At 37.4% G+C, this 24117-nt stretch overlaps 3 protein-coding genes across 3 annotated transcripts; all 3 read left to right on the plus strand.

Annotated features, from left to right (window-relative positions):
* Positions 1–407: 407 nt before the first annotated feature.
* On the plus strand, positions 408–3120 carry LOC132163446 (heat shock 70 kDa protein 1-like). The gene is made up of 3 exons (XM_059573742.2): positions 408–621; positions 1107–2662; positions 2990–3120. The coding sequence occupies exons 1-3, from the start codon at positions 408–410 to the stop codon at positions 3089–3091; spliced, it is 1872 nt and encodes a 623-aa protein (XP_059429725.1). The 3' UTR covers positions 3092–3120.
* Positions 3121–6470: 3350 nt separating this feature from the next.
* On the plus strand, positions 6471–14649 carry LOC132163317 (heat shock cognate 70 kDa protein 2-like). The gene is made up of 2 exons (XM_088519027.1): positions 6471–7009; positions 12217–14649. The coding sequence occupies exons 1-2, from the start codon at positions 6802–6804 to the stop codon at positions 14424–14426; spliced, it is 2418 nt and encodes an 805-aa protein (XP_088375153.1). The 5' UTR covers positions 6471–6801; the 3' UTR covers positions 14427–14649.
* Positions 14650–16921: 2272 nt separating this feature from the next.
* LOC132163316 (heat shock cognate 70 kDa protein 2) lies at positions 16922–23148 on the plus strand. The gene is made up of 2 exons (XM_059573559.2): positions 16922–17336; positions 20937–23148. The coding sequence occupies exons 1-2, from the start codon at positions 17123–17125 to the stop codon at positions 22991–22993; spliced, it is 2271 nt and encodes a 756-aa protein (XP_059429542.2). The 5' UTR covers positions 16922–17122; the 3' UTR covers positions 22994–23148.
* The last annotated feature ends 969 nt before the right edge of the window (positions 23149–24117 follow it).

Here is a 24117-nt window from a genome sequence, read left to right on the forward strand (position 1 = left end):
TAAAATCATCCCGTCATCGGTTACAAGCTAGTTTAAATAAAAGGTTAGGATTCCAGAGAGTCACTCTCTCACATGGACATTCACGTTTACACCAATAAAAAGAATTGTAATAGAATTTTTTTTTTTTTTTTTTGGTTAAAATATTAATTAAAATTAATTTATTATGGACAACCAAGCAACCATTGCAATTTGCAACTCACGTTACTCACGGAATCAAACAAACAAGCTGACTTGCGAACTTGCTCGGCAGTTGTTCATAGTTAAAATAAGTTGTTCTTATCATTTCATTTCTGTCTGAACTTGGTACAAAATGCAGAGAGCTAACTCCTGTGATCTTTCTCTTTAAAAATCCAAGAGATTTCTTCGTTGTTCTTCATTTTCTTTTTTTCCAGACAATTTTGTTAGCTATGGCCAGGGAAGACCAGGGTCCGGCGATTGGGATTGATTTGGGAACATGCTACTCCTGCGTGGCAGTTTGGAAACATGATCGGGTGGAGATCATACCCAATGAACTGGAGAGTCGGAAAACACCTTCTTATGTAGCTTTCAATGAAACTCACCGTTTGATTGGTCATGCGGCCATGGATCGGGTAGCCATGAATCCTACCAACACTGTTTTTGGTGAGTTCCTGGTTCTCTGTTACCGTTAAGAGTTTTACATTAAAAAATTTGGTAGTTTGTTTTATGCATATATGGGTTCTGTTATTGCGGTGGAAGGAGAGAAAATTTGGAATTTTTTCTTAAAATGGTGTTGTGTTTTCTTTCATGATGATAATTTAGTTGGTGATCATGTTCAAATAATCTTGTTTATCAATTTACAAAGGATAACAACAATACATTATTTGAAGTTAAAATTAGTCTCAGCAGCTGGTTTGAATTTCAGACATACTTATGATACTCTGTTTTGAACTTGGACTTCATCAACTGGTGTGCACTTTCGACAGCTACTGCATTTGCTGCAGTGGCTGAACTAGGAGATGTCTTGAACAAAAAGTTGATCTGTTTTTGCTTTCCAATGGGTTCAAAACAAATTAATGATTGTGAAGTTAAGGATGTTTAATGTAATGACTTGTTTACATGTTGATGTTCATGTCAATGGTATGAAGACTCTAAACGTTTGATTGGAAGGCGATTCGACGATGACTCAGTGCAAGATGACATGAAATTGTGGCCATTCAAGGTGATTGCTGACCCTGATAATGAGAGACCCATTATTGTCGTTACCTACAAGAACGAGGAAAAGCAGTTTCTAGCTGAAGAAATCTCTTCAATGATTCTCATAAAGATGAAAGAGATTGCAGAGGCTTATTGCGGTTCAGAGATTAAAAATGCTGTTATCACTGTTCCTGCTTGTTTCAATCACTCGCAACGTCAAGCTACAATGGATGCTGGACTCATTGCGGGCCTAAATGTGATGCGTATTATCAGTGAGCCAAGTGCTGCTGCTTTTGCATATGGACTTGACAATGAAAATGGTGGTGGTGAGAAGAATGTGGTCATCTTTGATCTAGGTGGCGGAACGTTGGATGTCTCACTTCTCACCATTGAAGAGGGTATATTTGAAGTGAAAGCTACAGCTGGTGATACCAACTTGGGAGGTGAAGATTTTGACCGTAGAATGGTGAAGCATTTCGTTCAAGAGTTCAACACAAAGCATAAGAAGAATATTACTGGAGTTAAGGCTCTTACGAAGTTGTCGACTGCTTGTGAAAGGGCTAAGAGGATTCTGTCATCTAATACTCGAGCAACAATTGACATTGAGTCTTTGTACGAGGATATTGACTTCTACTCAAACATCACTCGAGCCAGGTTTGAGGAGCTTAACATGGACTTGTTCTCGAAGTGTATAGAGCTTGTTGAGAAGTGTTTGAAGGATGCTAAGATGGATAAGAACAGTGTCCATGATGTGGTTCTGGTTGGAGGGTCTACCAGGATCCTCAAGGTTCAGGAATTGTTGCAGAACTTCTTCGGTGGGAAGGAGCTCTGCAAAAGGATTAATCCTGATGAGGCTGTTGCCTATGGTGCTGCTGTTCAGGCTGCAATCCTTAGCGGTGAGGTTAATGAGAAGGTGCAGTTGTTGCTGGATGTCACTCCTTTTTCGCTTGGTTTGGAGACTGCTGGAGATGTCATGAATGTGTTGATTCCGAGAAACACCACCATTCCCACTAAGAAGGAGCAGGTGTTCTCGTTCCAACGCGATAACCAGTCAGTTGTGCTGATTCAGGTGTATGAAGGTGAAAGTATAAGAACCTGTGACAACAACTTGCTGGGAAAATTCGAGTTATCTGGCATTCCTCTTGCTCCTGAGGGAGTTCCTCTAATCTATGTGTGCCTTGACATTGATGGCCACGGTATTTTGAATGTCTCTGCCGAGGATAAAACCACTGGAAATAAGAATAAATTTACAATCACCAATACGGGCTGGCTCTCCAATGAAGGGATCAAGAAGTTAGTGCAGGAGGCTAAGAAGTACAAGGCTGACGATGAGGAGCACAACATGAAGGTGGAGAAAAAGAATGCACTGGAGAACTACGCTTATAACATGAGGAACTCATTGAAAGATGTGAAGGTTTCAGCCAAGGTCCCATCTGCTCTCAGAAAGGAGATTGAAGATGCAATTGAGCAGACTATCAATTGGCTCGAAGGGAACCAACTTGGTGAGGCAGAAGAATTTGAGTTCCAGATGAGCGAGCTGGGGAACAGATGCAACCCGGTCATTGACAAGATTATGAACAAAAACCAAGAGGCTGATTGGCAGTACGTGGCTCAGAATGAGGAGCATGAGAAGGAGAAATTTGAGGAGGAGAAGAAGGCTGCTGGGAAGGCTATCCATAGGGAGCATCGGAAGAAGGTTGAGGCAAAGAAAGTATTGGAAAATTGTGCTTACTACATGAGGTACAGAATCCGAGATGTGAAGAATGCTTTGGCAGAGACTGAAGATGCAATTGAGCAGACTATCCAGTGGCTTGAAAGGAACCAGCTTGTGGAGGCAGATGAGTTTGAGAGTAGGACCAAGGAGTTGGAGGGTATTTGTTACCCTTTCATGGCCAAGATGTACCAAGGAACTAGTAGTGATGATAAGAGTAAATAGATTTAGCATCTTGTTGTATTATGGGTGTCCTTGGGTTGGGTGTTTTTAACTTTTATCTCGTTGGATTTGGCTTAGGTGCTACTCAGATATGTAAATCTTCCCCTTGTAATAATCAGATTATCCAAGAGAGGTATCAACCGATTGGCCAATATCTTGGTAATGTATTTATAAACCACATTGCAACAAGAAATAGGCCTAAAATCTCCCATTGCAGTTGGATTGATCTTCTTAGGAACCAGTGTGATAAATGAGTAATGAGTAATGGCACCCTATGGAAAATAGTAGTTATTTTGGTCCCTCAATTGCAGCCGCTGATTTCGAGCCTTCTGCTTGAAAAAAGCTTCCTCACCCTTAACAATTGAAACATACTCATGAAAGCTCTCTCTCTTTCTTCAAGCCATCAGCACACCCCCTAGAAGATGGCACTGCCTGCTGAGCCACATCCAGCCTCACCCGAGCCTGCAAGATCTTCTGATGAATCTCACCATAGCAATTCCTATTCTTTTCCTTCAGAATCCTTTTCAGAGACTTCAATCTAGAATAAAGCTGGTACATAGGGACACCCGAACATCAATAGTCTTTAATCATTTCAGATTTTCCCAGCTTCACCCTAGTCTCAATCAAACAAACCAACACTGCTCTTTTCCTCTTTATTAAACTCCTCACCTCTCTTTGTTTTGAGGGGTCATTAATGACCCCTCACATTCCAAACTATGAGATTCATAATGTGGGTGAGAAGCCCCTCATCCTCCACCATTTTATTTTTCCCCTTATCCTTGCTACCAGAAATTTTAGCATGCTCAACATTCAAGACTGACACTATGATTTGCTGCATGGAAGCAGCTGCCATTGTAAATTCTCCTTCTTCTATTTCATCATCCTCTTTGGGAGCTAACAATTGGAAATAAATTGACCAACTTCTCTCCCTGTTAACTTTATGAACCTTATTGATAGAAGTTACAACCTGTTATATAGATTTCTCCTCCCTCTCCTGAACTACTGCAATTGGCTCTTTTGACTTGACCTCCTCCTCCTTCTGTAGTACATTTCTCCTTGGCATCCAAACCTGGATAGAGGTTTGCCTACGCCACTAGTAACTTAGGAGATTGACTGATGAGGAAATGCATTAGTTCCATACCCTTAGAAATGTAATTTTTCATTAAATTATTTTATTCACAAATCAAATCATCATGGCCGGCCTTATTTTCATGAAACTAACATCAAAAGTTTTTTTTTAAAAAAAAAATTAATTAATTGATTAATTAACAAAACTTTAATACCTAACTTTGTAATGGCATATATATATATAAGATTAAAAAAAAAACTAGATAACTTTTATTTTTTGGGATCTTTGCATTTGAAGAGGATGTCTGATAAGAGTTATATAACATTAGTTAAAGAGTTTTTTTAAATGGTGTTTTTTGTGCATTTTTTTTAAATGGTTATAGAAAAGCCAAATATAGAGAGTTCAATGTATAATAGTTTTCAACGTTAACCTCAAACGGTTTGACTTTTTATGCCTATTATACTCTCACGTTAAAACTTCATTGTTTTGGGCCCCAAAGTTCAGAACCCACTCAACCCAAAACGACACCGTTTTCAGCATTCAAATTAGGGTTTTTTTTCTTTCAAAAAGAGAAAAATAAAAGGAAAAATAATAAAATAAAATAAAAAATCAAAAAACAAAAATTGAGGTGGTTCTAGCCACCCTTTGGCCAAAATGAGGTGGCCGAACCACCCCATTTTTGGCCGTGGGGGTGGCTCCATGGGGGTGGCTGGAGCCACCCCCACGGCTGGTCTGGGGTGGTCGAACCACCCCCATGGCCAAGGGGGTGGTCCAGCCACCCCAAAAAGGAAAAAAAATAAAAAATAGAATGGGTTTTGGGCTTTTGGGGGTGGCCGGACCACCCCCAAGGGCCTGGGTGTGGTTTCGGCCACCCTCCACGACCGGTCGGGGGGTGGTTCAACCACCCCCATGGCCAACTGGCCAAGGAGGTGGTCCAGCCACCCCCAAAAGCCCAAAACCCTTTCCCATTTTTTTTATTTTGGCCTTTTGGGGTGGTCGGACCACCCCCTTGGCCAAAAATGGGGTGGTCCGGCCACCCCATTTTGGCCAAGGAAGCCACCCCTATTTTTGTTTTTGTTTTTTCTTTAATATTTTTGCTTTCCTTTTTATTTTTTATTTTTAAAAAATAGATGTCTAAAACGGTGTTATTTTGGGCTTGGGTGAGTGCTGTAGTTTTGGGCGTTTTTGAAATTTCAAGTGGACTGGGTGAGGGTATAATGGGCATAAAAATACAAACTGTTTGAGTTTAACCTTGAAAACTAATAGAAGGATCCAAAGTGAGAAGAAAATAAACCATGGTAAGCGTGATAAACAATTTTTTTTTTTTTTTTTGGTGGAAGAGGAATGTGATTTGGGAGATATTTGGAGGAATGTCTATCTATGGTGTTGGGTGTAAAAGAGTGGACGGAGAACTATGTTGGGCGTTCTGTATGGGTGGAGAAATTGACATGAAGGTGAGGTGTTTGAAGAAAGGTCTGTATGAGCAGCTCTTGTAAAGCTTCCTCAAGGCACTACCGGTGTGGGCTGTGGGCTAAGCCCACACTGGCGGTGCTGCCACCAGAAGGAGAGAAAACCAAGTTTAGGAATAAAGGCGTTAGCCAATTTACTCTGATACCATTATAGAGAGCTTCTCTCTCCAATAAGGGGGGGGGGTCTGGTTTCGCAAACAAAAGGAAGAGGGTGCAAGGTTCTTGAAGAATTTTCAGATTTTGACTAAAAGTGATTTTTAGAGAGCGCGTTGTCGATGCTAAAAGCTAGATAGTATAACAGAGAAAAATCCATCCATCAATGGCGGCTTAGTCGCATCTCTCTCTTATCTGTCTTTTGCCTCTTTTAGCTTCATCTTCAGCATCTATAGCTCCCAAACCCAAAACCACCACCACCATTACTATCCTTCCTCACCCTTCTCCAAACACCCAACCTCAGATCTGATCAAGACCCTCAATTCCCTCGCCTCCGCTTCTCTAACCAGAGCCCACCACCTCAAAGCGCCCCAAACCCAGCTCTCCCCTCGCCAAAACCCAAGTCTTCTCTCACAGCTATCAGCTATGGAAGCTACTCTATCTACCTCAGCTTCGGCACACCCCACAAACCATACCTTTCCTTTTGGATACCGGCAGTAGCCTCCTCTAGCTCCCCTGCACCTCTCGCTCTCTCTGCTCCAATTGCAACTTCCCCAACATCGACCTGAAAAAAAATCCAACTTTCATTCAAAGCTATCATCTTCTTCGAAGATTGTGGGTTGCAAAAACCCCAAATGTGCCTGGATTTTTGGCAAAAATGTGCTCTCTCGTTGCCAAGTGCAGCCCATCTTCGCCTAATAGTTGACAAATACTTTAATTACGTTTTCAAAAATCACATTTAAAATTCGATATTTTTAAACCAACTTTTTGAAATCTTAATTCAAAACAGACCAGTATAATACGAAAAAGTAGAAAAGGAATCTTAGCCTGAAGACTTGCGAGCTAAGCCCGAAAAAGTAGAAAAAGATGTCGGCATCTCCAAAATCGATCGGAACATATATGCTCGTACTACAAACGCAACTTCTCCATCACTTAATTCCCAGTGATCTTTCTCTTTAAAAATCCAAGAGATTTCTTGGGTGTTCTTCATTATCTGTTCTTTTTGTCAATTCTTGTAAGCTATGGCTGGGAAAGGCCAGGGTCCGGCGATTGGGATCGATTTGGGAACATGCTACTCCTGCGTGGCAGTTTGGAAACAAAATCGGGTGGAGATCATACCCAATGATCTTGGGAACCGGAAAACACCATCTTTTGTTGCTTTCAATGAAACTCACCGTTTGATTGGTCAGGCGGCGATGGACGCCATGAATCCTACCAACACTGTTTTTGGTGAGTTCCTGCTTCTCTCATACCGCTACCAGTTTACATTTTTGAGTTTTACATTCAAAACCTTGCTTATTTGTTTTATGTATAATAGCCCATAATTTGGGCTATGTTCATGATTCTTCTCGCTTAAAAAAGTGTGTAAAAAAATCTATCATGCGCATTTCAATAAAAAGACATATTACATTGCTGAACATAGTGAACGTTGCATGAATCTATAAATCATAGAAAATTTTACTATCATAAGAACCATCATTTTAATTTAATCCATATAAATTAAAATATGTAAAATATTACCATATGTGTAGGTTTTTTTTTTTTAAAAAAAAAAAAGCAAGAAAAAAACCTGGATTTTGATTATTAAAGCATTAATAAAAAAAATTAATAGGAATTTTTGATATTGTTCTGTCACTTATGTGATACTTATTCAATACAATTTCTTTAGTGTTTCGAAAGAGTTTTTGCTCCTTATCCACAACAATCAAATAAATTTTTGCCTTTCTTTTTTTTATTAAAAAAAGAAAAAATCCAAAAAAAAGGTCTAAACAACCGAGTAAATGACAAAAAAAAAAAAAAAACCCTTAAAACATTCAAATGAATTAAAACATAAGACCCTTAATTTTAGTTTAATCCATATAAATTAAAACATGTTAAAATCTTTATTCTCATAGGTGTAGTTTAAAATGAAAAGAAGTACAAAGAAAAAAAAAAACATGGAAGAAGAAAACTTGGATTTTGATTAACAAAGCACTAATAGAAAATTAGTAGGAATTTTATACATCGTTGATGTGATACCTATTATATTTCCATACAAATAAAACTTGTATAACTTTGAACATTCGAAAAAGCTCACGAAAGAAAAGAAAAAATCCCATAAAAGATTCAAATGAATAACACCTCAACCATAAATTTCACAAACAAAACATAAACATATTCAAATATCAACCCAAACCTAGATTCATATCGGTGTCTAGTACAAATAAATTTGGGAAAAATATAAAAAAAGCTCCCCAAACTACCAAATTATTGCATTTTGGCCACTCCGTTAGTCAAAATCGTTAGTTTGGATGGAAACTGCAAAACGATGTCGTTTTGTTACGGGTAAGTTACTACAATGCCCTTTTATGAAAAAAAAATTTTTGGGAAAAATATAAAAAAGCCTCCCAAACTATCAGCCGTTTACATTTTATCCCCTTAATGTTCAGAAAGTGATAAAGTAGCCCCCAACTACCAAACATTTGCAGTTTGGCCACTTCGTTAGTCATTACTGTCAAAAATGATGGAAAATTCAAAACTATGTCGTTTTGACAATGGTAAGTTACAAAAATGCCATTTTAGAAAAAAAAATCATATTAAAACAAGTACGCAAAACGGCGCCGTTTTGCTTGAAATTAGGGTTTCCTTACACTTACCAAAACGGCGCCGTTTTGGTAAGTGTTAGGAATTAAAAGAAAAAACCTTAGACCCCATGCAGAAAAAACCCCCAACCCCAGTTTATCTCTCTCCCCCAAACCGCCGGCCACCATGTTGTTCTATCTCCAGCAACCTTCTCCCTCAAGTGAAAAAAATGCAACACCCTCTCTCTCTCTCTCTCTCTCTCTCTCAAAACCGGCTGCCCTAGCCACCACCATCCATCACCGCCAGCCACGTTCGTAGATAAACAACACTGATCCGATATCTATACCATGAAATACAATAAAAAGATTGAGTTATGGGTAAGATTTACAAGCTGCCGGAGATAGAACGACGTGGTGGCCGGCGGTTTGGGGGAGAGAGATAAACTGGGGTTGGGGGTTTTTTCTGCGTAGGGTCTAAGGTTTTTTCTTTTAATTTCTAACACTTACCAAAACGGCGCCGTTTTGGTAAGTGTAACGAAACCCTAATTTCAACCAAAACGGCGTCGTTTTGCGTGCTTATTTTAATATGATTTTTTTTTTTAAAATGACATTTTAGTAACTTACCCTTGTCAAAACGACATAGTTTTGAATTTTTCATCATATTTGACGGTAATGACTAATGGAGTGCCCAAATTGCAACTGTTTGGTAGTTGGGGGCTACTTTATCACTTTCTAATCATTAGGGGGCTAAAATGAAAACGGCTGGTAGTTTGAGGTGGGCTTTTTTATATTTTTCCCAAATTAAATTTTTTTTTTTCATAGAAGGGCATTGTAGTAACTTACCCGTAACAAAACGACGTCGTTTTGTAGTTTCCGTCCAAACTGACGGTTTTGACTAACGGAGTGGCCAAAATGCAATAGTTTGGTAGTTTGGGGGCTACTTTATCACTTTTGGAACATTAAGGGGCTAAATCGAAAATGGCTGGTTGTTTGGGGGGCTTTTTTATATTTTTCCCAATAAATTTTCTTGAGAAAATAAACATAAAAGATAATTAATTCACAGTTGCGAAAAATTTACATATAACAACACAAAGATATATCGAAGCAACGGAATTTTGGATTAAATAAAAACTCTAGACTGGATGAATGTCAAAGTCAACAGGCAATTGTTGCATTCCATCATGAATATCTCATATAGGGGTGTACAAGCGGGTTATTAACTGCTAATTGCTAAATAACCACTAACCGGATAACCGGATAACCTCCTAGGTCGGTTGCATTACCAATTATAGGCATTTAGAAAACTGATTAATAACTGGGTAACTTGGTAACCGGATTTTTGTGTTATATATATATTGGTCGATGACATTAATTATTGTGGAAGGAGAGAAAATTTAGATTTTCTTTTCTTTTTTTGGTTTCCTTCATGATAATGAAGAGGAAAATTGTTTAAGTTGGTGTGACAACCCAAGGAAAATGCCAGCTTACTAGCCGTTGGTGCATGTAACAACCCTGGCTCCATTGGTGATTGTTTATGAAGACACTAATGGGTGGAAAGTCCCACATAAATGGCTTACTTATTGTGTAAAACTGAGCTTTATAAATAATCACTTTTCCTGAGTCATTAGACTCATTACATTGGGACCTTTCTTTTGCTTTGGCAAATCCTTAATTAAGTAGCATCAAAAGTTGGCATTTTTTCGGCTTTCTAATGAGTTCAAAACAAATTAAGGTGACAAAATGTACTTATTGTAAAGCTAATTAATAATATTTAATGTAATGACTTGTTTACATGTCGATGTTCATGTCGGTGGTATGATTCTATGAAGACTGTAAACGTTTGATTGGAAGGCGATTCAATGATGCCTCAGTGCAACATGACATGAAATTGTGGCCATTCAAGGTGATTTGAAATGGAGGTGATTTGAAATGGAGAAGATCCTTTTCCACTTGAAACATGCTTAAAAAAAATTCAAATGCTTTAAACCTAAGTTTTTTTTTTTTTTTTTTTGAATTCTAAATGTGAATTACCTAGGTATAAGCACATATATAAAACTTTAGTGCGATTTGATTTAGCAAAATAATAAAATCGAGGCCTAACTTGCAAGGACGAAGCCATAAAGTATTGCAGGTAGGGGCCAAGGCATAAATTTATTTATTTATTTATTATTATTATTATTTTTGTATCATCTAAAGTAGTGGTTCAATAGCCTATGGAAATTCACGAAGTGGTTAGGTACATACTAAGGTATAAACTAGAAGAAATAAAGAAAAAAAAAATTTAAGACCTAGATTGAAAATTTGGGGTGTTCAATCGGTTATAACCGTCGGTTATTGGCTATAACCGGTAACCGCAACCACCTAGGCGGTCATTGGTTATTTAATCCTTTTTTTCTGGGGGGGTATTCGGGCTTTTTAAAGTATTTTGGGCCTTTAATTGGCTATTTTTGGGCTTATTTTAATTATTCTGGGCCAAAATATTTCCAGAAAGATGAAAAACGAGAGAATGATGGCACCTTGGAATGAGAGAATGAGGGATTGAGAGGTAGGGAGGGACTGGGAGAATAAGATGAAACCCTATCCCTATGGATTTAATATATATATAGTCGGTTATTGGTTATAACCGCTTTGCCCTTCCTCTAAAATCGCTAACCACAATCGCCTTAGTCGGTTAGCAGTTTTTAATAACCGACTACCAAATCGGTTAGCGGTTATCAGTTGACTCGCTTGAACACCCCTATTGAAAATCACACGAAGAAGAAGCAACAACTATGAGACGAAAACAGAGTGAGTTTAAGCCGTGTTTAAGTTGAAAACAAATTACTTAGCACTACTTCTGTGTTGCAAATTGCGTTTTTTCATTTATTTTTCGCTTGGAATAAATCAGTATAGGAAAATTAATTCTTGATTGTGGACTTGTGCTTGTTTTGGGTTAGAATAGTAACAAGATGTACAGCAAAATGCTCAAAAAATATAAAATTTAGTAGATAGAGCCAAATCTCAAATGGGTAACTAGCTTAATGGGTTATGGACAAAAATAAGGTTACTACAGTTTTTAATGGGTAAGGGTTAAAAGGTTTGAGAATGAGTAACCAGCTTTTAGGTTTGAATGAGTATGGCTCAAAAGATTTTTTGGGTAGAAGCAGTAAGGCCAAAATTTTATTGGGTAATGCCAAAAATATTTATAAGTGGGGCCAAAAGAATTGTGGGTAAGAGCCAAATATTTAAAAACGAAAATTTGACCTTAAAATTTTTTTTTCCTCAAGAATTGAGGGAGGGGGGGCATGGCCTCTACCGGCCCTCTCTCATTCCGTCACTATTGACTTGTCTAAGTGCGATTTGTGATTAGTGTATTTTTTGGCCTAGCCAAATTTGTCAATAAAGTGTTAAGGTATATAATTAAAATTTTACATTGATTAAGTTTTTATATGTAAACTGCTCTTTTACATTAATTTTTATGGAATATAGTAGTTAATGCTATTTAGTAAATTATTATACGATTGTTATGCAACTTGAATAAATTGGCAGTAAAAATTAGTATTTGAATCAGTAAGGACTTATAAAAATAAAAATCAATAATCAATTTTCACTTGCATATCATCGCATTCTACTAAATAATGTTTATCTTTTGTTATATATTAACATTATAAAAAATATATAAAAAAATAATTTTTTTTTTTTTTACCACTCTAAACTAAAATTCTGACTCTGCCACTGGTTGGGGGTCTTTCTTTTAAGTAGCATAAAAAGGTGACCCTTTTTGCTTTCTAATGGGTTCGAAATAAATTAAGGTGACAAAATGTACTTATTGTGAGGCTAAGAATGTTTAATGTAATGACTTGTTTACATGTTGATGTTTATGTCGGTGGTATGAAGACTCTAAGCGTTTGATTGGAAGGCGATTCAATGATGCCTCAGTGCAACATGACATGCAATTCTGGCCATTCAAGGTGATTGCTGACCCTGATAATGGGAGGCCCATTATTGTTGTTAACTACAAGTACGAGGAAAAGCAGTTTCTGGCTGAAGAAATCTCTTCAATGATTCTCATAAAGATGAAAGAGATTGCAGAGGCTCATTGTGGTTCAGAGATAAAAAATGTTGTTATTTCTGTTCCTGCTCGTTTCAATCACTCACAACGTCAAGCCACAATGGATGCTGGAGTGATTGCAGGCCTAAATGTGGTGCGTATTATCAATGAGCCAACTGCTGCTGCTATTGCATATGGGCTTCGCAATGAAAATGGTGGTGGTGAGAAGAATGTTTTCATCTTTGATCTTGGTGGTGGCACGTTGGATGTCTCACTTCTCGCCATGGATGGGCATTTTCTTGAAGTGAAAGCTACAGCTGGGGATACCCACTTGGGAGGTAAAGATTTTGACCGTAGAATGGTGAAGCATTTTGTTCAAGAGTTCGAGGCAAAGCATAAGAAGAAAATTAGTGGAGGTAAGGCTCTTAGGAAGTTGTGGACTGCTTGTGAAAGGGCTAAGAGGATGCTGTCATCTAACACTCGAACAACAATTGAGATTGATTCTTTGTGCGAGGGTATTGACTTCTACTCGAGCATCAGCCGAGGCAAGTTTGAGGAGCTTAATAAGGATTTATTCTGGAAGTGTATAGAGCCTGTTGAGACGTGTTTGAAGGATGCTAAGATGGATAAGCGCAGTGTCCATGAAGTGGTTCTGGTTGGGGGGTCTTCCAGGATCCCCAGGGTTCAGACATTGCTGCAGAACTTCTTCAAGGGGAAGGAGCTTTGCAAAAGGATTAATCCTGATGAGGCTGTTGCTTATGGTGCTGCTGTTCAGGCTGCGATTCTCAACAGTGATGCTAGTAAGAAGGTGAAGGACATCTTGTGCGTGGATGTCACTCCTCTATCGCTTGGTGTGAAGACTGCTGGGGATGTCATGAGTGTGCTGATTCCGAGAAACACCACCATTCCCACCAAGAAGGAGGAGAACTACTCAACCCACTCTGATAACCAGGGGGGTTTGTGCATAGAGGTGTATGAGGGTGAACATACGCGGATCTGTGAAAACAATTTCCTGTGCAAGTTTGAGCTCAGAGGCATTCTTGCTGCTCCTCGTGGAGTTCCAAGAATCACCGTTTGCTTTGACATTGATGCTGATGGTATCTTGAACGCCTCTGCCAAGGACCAAGCCACTGAAAGTAAGAAAGAAATTACAATCACCAATACAGGCAGGCTCTCCAAGGAAGAGATCAAGAAGTTAGTGCGGAAGGCTGAGAAATACAAGGCTGAGGATGTCAAGCATAACAAGAAGGTGGAGACAAAGAATGTACTGGAGAACTATGCTTACAACATGAGGAGCACATTTAAAGATGACAAGTTTGCAGCCAAAGTCCCCTCTGCTAACAGGGAGAAGATTGACAATGCAATCGAGCAGACTATCGATTGGGTCGAACGGAACCAACTTGCAGAGGCAGATGAATTTGAGTTCAAGATGAGCGAGCTGGAGAGCATATGCAACCCGGTCATTGACAAGATTGAGCATGGCTCTGATGGTGATGACATGGCTGGGAAGGAGATTAAAAACATGGCTCAGGATGAGGAGCACAAGGAAGAGATCGAGAAGGTGGTGAAGAAGGATGAGATGGCCATGGATGGAGCCAGGCAAGAGGATAAGTGGCCTGAGAGGGAGATTAAGAACCAGGCACAGAAAGCTGAGAAGTACATGGCTCAGGATGAGCCGGAGCACAAGACGGAAGAGATGGCCATGGGTGGAGCCACCCAAGAGGATAAGGAGCCTGACAGGGAAATAATTAAGAACCAGGATGAGGAGCATAAGAAGAAGGCTGAGACCATCCCCGAGGATAGGGAGCATGGGAAGAAGGTTGAGGCAAAGAAAGCATTGGAAAATTGTGCTTACTCCATGAGGTACAGAATCAGAGATGTGAAGAATGCTTTGGCAGAGACTGAAGATGCAATTGAGCAGACCATCCACTGGCTTGGAAGGAACCAGCTTGTGGAGGCACATGAGTTTGACAATAGGATGAAGGATTTGGAGGGCATTTGTTACCCTTTCATTGCCAAGATGTACCAAGGAGCTGGTACTAGTGGTAAGAATTGATACATTTAGCATCTCACTAGCCTATAAAAGTCTCCATCTATAAATTTCTCTTCTTTTTCTTTTTTTCCTAGGCACTGTAATATGGCTTTTGTTTGTGGAGTCTATAATTCTATTGCAAACATAGCAATGTAACTCGTTGTATTTTAGGTGTGCTTGGGTTGGGTGTTTTAACTTCTAATTCTTGTTGTGGGTAACAGAAGCAAGTGAGAGCCCAATGCGCCTACTTCAGTGGGCTTAATTACATCATACTCAAGCTCTTAAAGTCTATTACATGAGTGAAATTGGTGTAAAAATTTAGTATAAAGAGTAATATTATTCTCTAAAAAAAAAATTAAGTTCAACCTCTAGCACCCTCTTAACTTTCTCTAACCCATTATTATAGTATAATTAAGTTTTTGTTTAACAAAATAAATATTTTAAGGCCCCAATTAGGGTAAAGTGGTTAGTCAATGCTGCGTAGAGTGGAACAGTCTTCATTCAATCATTCAACTCCCCAAAAAAAAGTGTAAAAGTCTCTCAAAAAAAAAAAAAAATTAAAGTATTGTAAAGTCTTGGTGACCTTTTCTTTTTTTTGTTTTTTTTAAAGGCAAGTCTTGGTCGTCTTTGATGCCTTCTTGTTCCCTCTGTAGGAACGTCACTAACCTACGTCACCTTCCTTATGAATTGCTTGGGTCATCGATAAAGTTGGACTTTTTTTTTTTTTTGCTTTTCTTTATAAAGGGATAACTTCTTGGACAAGTAGCAATAGTTAGGTGGGAACCACATCTAATGCGACGGTCCTATCGCGTAATTACTCTTACAATTAAGTGGCTGATTTTTGAAGGAGTCGATTTTTTTTTTTCTTAATATGATAAATTTTAAATAAAAACGAATTCTTTTAAAACTAAATATGCGTATAACAAAAAATATATTTGTCAAAATTCATAAATATAGACTAAAAATTGATATATTAATAAGATAACACGTAGGCAAACACTAGTACCAAAAAAAAAAATGCAAAAACAAAATGTTTAAAATTGGAGCTTACGCTATTTTAGAGAACTAAAATTAGTAAGGACCTGTTTGAGATTGCGTTTGAGTGACCTAAAAATGCTTTTAACACTCAAAAAGTCCGTTTGAAAAAAAAAAAGTACTCGTTTGGTAAAAAAATTAAAAACGCTTTTAAGAATTCAAAAAGCCTAAAAAAAGCCAAAACGCATTTGATAAAAACTTAAAAATGAAACTTTTGCCCAAATGTTTTTTTTTTATTTAAAAGTTATTTTTCTCAAACGCAATTCCAAACAAGTTTTAAATGTTAAATATAATTAAAAAGTAAAAACCAATAAAGTTATCCCTCGTTAAGTTCTCTTTTACCCTTTTACCATGGTATGCTACTTTCTTAAAAGTTACCCAATCTTCAACTACATGCATTACACAAACAATAATTAATATAAGTTGCAAAAATATTAAAAAAAATAAAATAAAAAGACAAAGCAAAAAGAATTGGCATAAATCCACTTGGTCGTGTTTAAGTTGCATTCTCGATCCTAGAGTAATGCTATAAGAAGGACTATAATTCTTTTTGAATTTTTTCAAATGTGATGTGGCTTTTAAAATTATTAATAAATCAAAATTTAATAATAATGATCACAAATTGAATGGTAATTTTAAAAATTATATCACATTCGAGAAAACTAAAAAAAAAAACTCTAGTCCTCTTTATAACATTACTCTACGATCGAGAATGCAACTTGAACACAACCAAGCGGATTTATGCCAATTCTTTTTGCTTTGTCTTTTGTTAAAATATATATATATATTCCAATTTTGAATTTGATAAAATTAAGATTTGTATTTTGAATATCTATATAAATCGAAGCTTTTGTTACTATTTTCCATCAAATAAATAACAAAAACAACATAAAAGTACAATTATGTCATTCAGTTTAAAAAATTCAAGAAAAAAAGAGAGAAGAAGTTGGGCTGGGTTCTACTAGTCAAATGATTAGAACACACGAACATTATCAGCCAAAAAAGACTTTTTTTTAAAAAAAAAGATTCCTAGTCAAAAGAGTTAACAACATTAAATTATAAATAATTTAACAAGTACTGTATCAACCGAAACACAAATTTACATGCATAACCAAATGGCTGAAAAGGATAAAATAAAAAAGAACAAAACAAAAGTTTATGCATGGATTTACATTTACATACCATAATAAAATATATTTCAACCATTTCGATCAAAATGCTATAGAATTATATATATAATAACTATAATTAAAAGTGAATATGGATAACAATATAATAATTAATGGATGCTTTTTAGATGCATGGTACTGAGAAATGCTGAGCTTTCTGACGTCTATTGACAATAGATTAGGAAAAGAATGAAAGACATCGATTGACAATCGTACGAAAAAGTGGAAAAGGAATCGAATATGCGTTGGCTTTCCCCAAACAATAATTGCAACTCTCATGTACTCAGACAAACAACTCTGCTGAAAACTTGCGAGCCAAGTCTAGACTGTCTAGTAGTCTACCTGCTCCTCCATTACTATACGTCTATATACTAGTTAGTTTGCCCTGATCTCCAATTCTCACTACACTCTTCCACTGAATTCCCAGTGATCGATCATCTTTCTCTTCAAACATCCAAGAGATTTCTTCCTTGTTTTTCCTTATCTTTTTTAATTTCCGGTCAATTCTTGTAAGCTATGGCTGGGAAAGTGCAGGGTCCGGCGATTGGGATTGATTTGGGAACATGCTACTCCTGCGTGGCAGTTTGGAAACATAATCGGGTGGAGATCATACCCAATGATCTTGGGAACCGGAAAACACCATCTTTTGTTGCTTTCAATGAGACTCACCGCTTGATCGGTCATGCGGCCATGGACCAGGCAGCCACGAATCCTGCCAACACTGTTTTTGGTGAGTTCCTGCTTCTCTGTTTTTGTTGTTTGTTTTATGTATATATATGGGTTCTGTAATTCTGTTAGCTTGCAGAGAAATTTTGGATTTTTTATTTTTTATTTTTTATTTTTATTGGTTTGGTTTCTTTCATGATAATGAGGAGGAAAATGCTTTCTTTTGGGTTTGGGTGTTTGGTTGTTGGGTTTGGATTGGGATCTGAAAATTAGAATTTCGGGTGTTTTCTGGTGGTTGGGAAACGAGTGTGAGCTGTTTGGTATTTTCTGATGGGTTTCTTTTTGTTGGGTATCAACGGTGGCTGGGTTTTGGCTATCGGTAATCGGTGCGATTTGTTCTCTTTTGGGCTTTGAATGGCAGTGACTGCCGATTGGATAGGGGTGATTGGGGTTGCCCACCCTCAGCCGTTCATCAAGGTTCAAGAAAGAAGATGGGGAAGACGGCTTTTAGTTTTTGGCAAAAAGCAAACGTTTCTCTTTACCTAAACTTTAGGTAAAGAGAAACGCACCGTTTGAATAAGGAAGAAACACTTGTTTTATCCGGACATTTTTTTTAGAGCCCCTACTATCAGCTGTAATACACTAATACCCCATTTTTACAGCATCCAACTAAATTTTGCCACATCATCGAAAAAAAAAAAAAAAAACCAATTTTCCCATTGCAAGAGACCCACGATCTATACCAAAAAACCCAACACCTACTCAGCCCAACGCCGCCGGTGGAGGATCTGTGCTGCCGGTGGAGGAGCACCGTCCTGTCTGATAGCCGAAGCCAAAGCACCGGCGCCGGTGGAGTTTATGAGAGATACCTCTTTCATCCCTTCTTCTCCGCCCAAATCACACCCATCTCTTTTTCTCTCTTTCTCGGTGGTTTTGGAGAAGGACCCAGCAATGAAAAGTAGCTCAAAACCCCCCAAGCAACTGTCAACTTCCATATCTGAGAGAGTTCCATATCTGAGAGAGAGAGCGTCTGAGAGAGAACACGCTAATGAGTTTCACTGTCTTGAGAGAGAGAGAGAGAGAGAGAGGGCTGAGAGATATCCTCCTCCAACGTGTGAGAGAGAGAGAGGGAACGTGAGTTTTCCTTTGAGGAGTGCTCAAGAAATTATGTTCCAGTGTTTTCATGCTTATTTGCTTTTGATGTTTTTAGCTTACTTGTCAAATTTTTATTGAATGCCTAAAAAGTGGGCTTTTACAGCTGGATCGCATTAGGAATGCTACGCATATAAACAAATTTGATGTGGTGTAAAATGGTTAGATATAAGATAAGTTCAAATTTTAAAAAACTTACTTACTTATGCCGGTTTTTTTTTTTTTTTTTTTTCGAAGTGTGTTCAGACTTTGACTCTTAACATTTTTTATTTTTTATTTTTTTATTTTTTAAAAAAGAAAACTTATGAAATTTAAAAGTTGAAAGGAGTTAATGAGGACGACTCTGGCGCCAACTTGAAACAGAAAAAGATTCTCTCTATTTCTTTCATTTAGTGCATTTTGAAGGGTAATGCATTAGAGAATAACTTATATAGGGAGGTTGTACAAAGGGTGAATTTTGTGCAACCAATTAGAAGGTGACACCTAAGTAAAATTTATCAAACTTAAGTTTTTGAAAAAAAGCCTAACTACACCCGATTATAAATAAAAATTAATTTAAAAAAAAACATAATTGAAGGGGTGGCCTGTGGGTGGTGGCCGGCCACCCCTTCAATTTTGTTTTTTCTTTTAAATAAAAAAATATTAATTTTTTATTTTATTAGAGTATAATCTGGTGTGGTTGAGTTTTTGTTTTAAGTATAAGTCTAATAAAATTGGCTGATGTGTCAACTTTTTATTGGTAGCACAAAACTCACCTTTTGTGCAACCTCCCAATATAAGTTATTCTCAATGCGTTATCATTAAAACTTTTGGACAACACTACCTTTTAAAATGTACTAAATGGAAGAAATTGAAGGGATTTGAAATGGAGAAGATCCTTTCCCACTTGAAACATGCTTAAAAAAAATTAATAATGCTTTAAACCTAAGCTTTTTTTATTTTTTATTTTTTATTTTGAATTCTAAATGTAAATTACCTAGGTATAAGCACATATATAAAACTTTAGTGCAATTTGATTTAGCAAAATAATAAAATCGAGGCCTAACTTGCAGGGACAGAGCCATAAAGTATTGGTAAGGGCCAATGTATAAGCTTAGGTAAAAAAAAAAAAAAAAAAAAGGCCAAGGCATAAATTTATTTATTATTATTATTATTTGTATTATCTAAAGTAGTGGTTCAATAGCCTAAGGAAATCCACAAAGTGGTTAGGAACACACTTGGGTATAAACTTGAAGAAATAAAGAAAAAAAAAAATTTTAAGACCTAGATTGAAAATTTGGAGTGTTCAATCAGTTACAATTGTCGGTTATTGGCTGTAACCGGTAATCGCAACCAACTTGGTCGGTTATTAGTTTTTAATAACCCCAACTAGGCGGTTATTGGTTATTCAATCCAATAACTGACCGGTTATTACTTATTTTTTTTATTTTTTTTATTTTTTTTTGGGCTTTGGCTTTGGCTTTTGGGATTTTTAAGTATTTTGGGCCTTTAATTGGCTTTTTTTGGGCTTATTTTAATCATTTTGGGCCAAACTGTTTCCAAAAAGATGAAAAACGAGAGAATGAGGGCACCATGGGATGAGAGAATGGGGGATTGAGAGGTAGGGAGGGACTGTGAGAATAAGATGAAACCCTATCCCTATGGGTTTCATCTTATTCTCTCTCCAAAACGACGTCGTTTTAGATGTTTTATTCAATAGTTTATTAATATAAATATTTAATATTGATTTAATGAATATGGCTCAAAAGATTTTTTGGGTATGAGTAGTAGGGCCAAAATATTTAGTGGATGGAGCCAAAAATTTTATTGGGTAATGCCAAAAATATTTATAAGTAGGGCCAAAAGAATTGTGGGTAAGAGCCAAATATTTAAAAACTTAAATTTGACCTTAAATTTTTTTTTACCTCAAGAATTGAGGGAGGGGGGCATGGCCTATACCGGCCCACCCTTATGACCTGTCTAAGTGTGATTTGTGATTAGTGTATCTTTTGGCCTAAGCCAAATTTTTCAAGAAAGTGTTAGGTATGTAATTAAAATTTTACATTGATTAAGTTTTTATATGTAAATTGCTCTTTTAAATTAATTTTTAAGGAATATAGTAGTTAATACTATTTAGTAGATTATTATACGACTGGAATGCAACTTGAATAATTTGGCAATAAAAATTAGCATTTAAATCAGTAAGGGCTTATAAAAATAAAAATCAATAATCAATTTTCATTGGCATTTCATCGCATTCTACTAAATAATATTTATCTTTTGTTACATATTAAAATTATAAAAAATATATAAAAAAATAATTTTTTTTTTTTTTTCTTGACCCCTCTAAACTAAAATTCTGAATCCGCCACTGGTTAGGGGTCTTTCTTTCAAGTAGCATAAAAATCTGACCCTTTTTGCTTTCTAATGGGTTCGAAACAAATTAAGGTGACAAAATGTACTTATTGTGAAGCTAAGAATGTTCAATGTAATGACTTGTTTACTTGTTGATGTTTATGTCGGTGGTATGAAGACTCTAAGCGTTTGATTGGAAGGCGATTCAATGATGCCTCAGTGCAACATGACATGAAATTGTGGCCATTCAAGGTGATTGCTGACCCTGATAATGGGAGGCCCATTATTGTTGTTAACTACAAGTACGAGGAAAAGCAGTTTCTGGCTGAAGAAATCTCTTCAATGATTCTCATAAAGATGAAAGAGATTGCAGAGGCTCATTGTGGTTCAGAGATAAAAAATGCTGTTATTTCTGTTCCTGCTCGTTTCAATCACTCACAACGTCAAGCCACAATGGATGCTGGAGTGATTGCAGGCCTAAACGTGGTGCGTATTATCAATGAGCCAACTGCTGCTGCTATTGCATATGGGCTTGACAATGAAAATGGTGGTGGTGAGAAGAATGTGCTCATCTTTGATCTTGGTGGTGGCACGTTGGATGTCTCACTTCTCGCCATGGATGGGCATTTTCTTGAAGTGAAAGCTACAGCTGGGGATACCCACTTGGGAGGTAAAGATTTTGACCGTAGAATGGTGAACCATTTTGTTCAAGAGTTCGAGGCAAAGCATAAGAAGAAAATTAGTGGAGGTAAGGCTCTTAGGAAGTTGTGGACTGCTTGTGAAAGGGCTAAGAGGATGCTGTCATCTAACACTCGAACAACAATTGAGATTGATTCTTTGTGCGAGGGTATTGACTTCTACTCGAGCATCAGCCGAGGCAAGTTTGAGGAGCTTAATAAGGATTTATTCTGGAAGTGTATAGAGCCTGTTGAGACGTGTTTGAAGGATGCTAAGATGGATAAGCGCAGTGTCCATGATGTGGTTCTGGTTGGGGGGTCTTCCAGGATCCCCAGGGTTCAGACATTGCTGCAGAACTTCTTCAAGGGGAAGGAGCTTTGCAAAAGGATTAATCCTGATGAGGCTGTTGCTTATGGTGCTGCTGTTCAGGCTGCGATTCTCAACCGTGATGCTAGTAAGAAGGTGAAGGACATCTTGTGCGTGGATGTCACTCCTCTATCCCTTGGTGTGAAGACTGCTGGAGATGTCATGAGTGTGCTGATTCCGAAAAACACCACCATTCCCACCAAGAAGGAGGAGAACTACTCAACCCACTCTGATAGCCAGGAGGGTATGTGCATACAAGTGTATGAGGGTGAACATACGCGGATCTGTGAAAACAATTTTCTGTGCAAGTTTGAGCTCATAGGCATTCCTGCAGCTCCTAGTGGAGTTCCAAGAATCACTGTTTGCTTTGACATTGATGCTGATGGTATCTTGAACGCCTCTGCCAAGGACCAAGCCACTGATAATAAGAAAGAAATTACAATCACCAATACAGGCAGGCTCTCCAAGGAAGAGATCAAGAAGTTAGTGCGGGAGGCTGAGAAATACAAGGCTGAGGATGTGGACCATAACAAGAAGGTGGAGACAAAGAATGTACTGGAGAACTATGCTTACAACATGAGGAACACATTTAAAGATGACAAGTTTGCAGCCAAGGTCCCATCTGGTAACAGGGAGTCAGTTGAAGATGCAATCGAGCAGGCTATCAATTGGGTCGAACGGAACCAACTTGCAGAGGCAGATGAATTTGAGTTCAAGATGAGCGAGCTGGAGAGCATATGCAACCCGGTCATTTACAAGATTGAGCATGGCTCTGATGGTGATGACAATATGGCTCTGGATGAGCCGGAGCACAAGGAGGAGATGGCCATGGGTGGAGGCACCCAAGAGGATAAGGAGCCTGAGAGGGAGATAATTAAGAACCAGGCACAGGAGGCTGAGGAGCATAAGAAGAAGGCTGAGACCATCCCTGAGGATAGGGAGCATGGGAAGAAGGTTGAGGCAAAGAAAGCATTGGAAAATTATGCTTACTACATGAGGTACAGAATCCGAGATGTGAAGAATGCTTTGGCAGAGACTGAAGATGCAATTGAGCAGACCATCCACTGGCTTGGAAGGAACCAGCTTGTGGAGGCACATGAGTTTGACAATAGGATGAAGGATTTAGAGGCCATTTGTTACCCTTTCATTGCCAAGATGTACCAAGGAGCTGGTACTAGTGGTAAGAATTGATACATTTAGCATCTCACTAGCCTATAAAAAGTCTCCCATCTGTAACTTTCTTTTTCTTTTTCTTTTTTTCCTAGGCATTGTAATATGGTTTTTGTTTGTGGAGTCTATAATTCTATTGCAAACATAGCTATGTAACTCTTTGTATTTTAGGTGTTCTTGGGTTGGGTGTTTTAACTTTTAATTCTTGTTGTGGGTAAAACAGAAGCAAGTGAGAGCCCAATGCGCCCACCTAAGTGGGCTTAATTACATCATACTCAAGCTCTTAAAGTCTATTACATGAGTGAAATTGGTGTAAAAATTTAGTATAAAGAGTAATATTATTCTTTTAAAAAAAAATTAAGTTCAACCTCTAGCACCCTCTTAACTTTCTCTAACCCATTATTATAGTATAATTAAGTTTTTGTCTAACAAAATAAATATTTTAAGGCCCCAGTTAGGGTAAAATGGTTAGTCAATGCTGCTTAATTAAGGTTCAATTATGATTAAAAAAAAAAAAGGAAAAATACATTTTACCTCCTAAACTATCCACGTATTTGCACTTGTAACCCTAATGTTTAAAAAGTGATACTTTACCCCCAACATCCAAATTGTTGTAATTTGACTATTTTGACTTTTTTTTTTTTTTCCCAAAATGCCCATATCTCAAGTTTTTATTTTATTTTGTTTTGCACCATTGTCAATTTTGTCCTCCCACTTTAAATGATCAGTTCCTCTCTAATTCATTTGAATCGGATAGAAACAAAATTCCTAACTTAGGAGTCCAATTCATTGATTTGTTTTTTTATGTCGGCTTTTAGTCTAGTGGAGTGCAACAGTCTTCATTCAATCATTCAACTCCGTAAAAAAAAGTGTAAAAGTCTCTCAACAAAAAAAATAAAATAAAAAATTAAAGTATTGTAAAGTCTTGGTGGCCGTTTTCTTTGTTTTTTTTTTAAAGGCAAGTCTTGGTCGTCTTTGATGCCTTCTTCTTCCCTCTGAAGGAACGTCACTAACCTACGTCACCTTCCTTATTAGCTGCTTGGGTCATCAATAAAGTTGGATTTTTCTTTTTTTTTTTGCTTTTTTTATAAAGGGATAACTTCTTGGACAAGTAGCAATAGTTAGGTGGGGACCACATCTAATGC

This window comes from Corylus avellana, chromosome 8 (genome assembly GCF_965113065.1).
Source record: "Corylus avellana chromosome 8, dhCorAvel1.hap1.2, whole genome shotgun sequence".
Classification (NCBI taxonomy): Eukaryota; Viridiplantae; Streptophyta; class Magnoliopsida; order Fagales; family Betulaceae; genus Corylus; species Corylus avellana.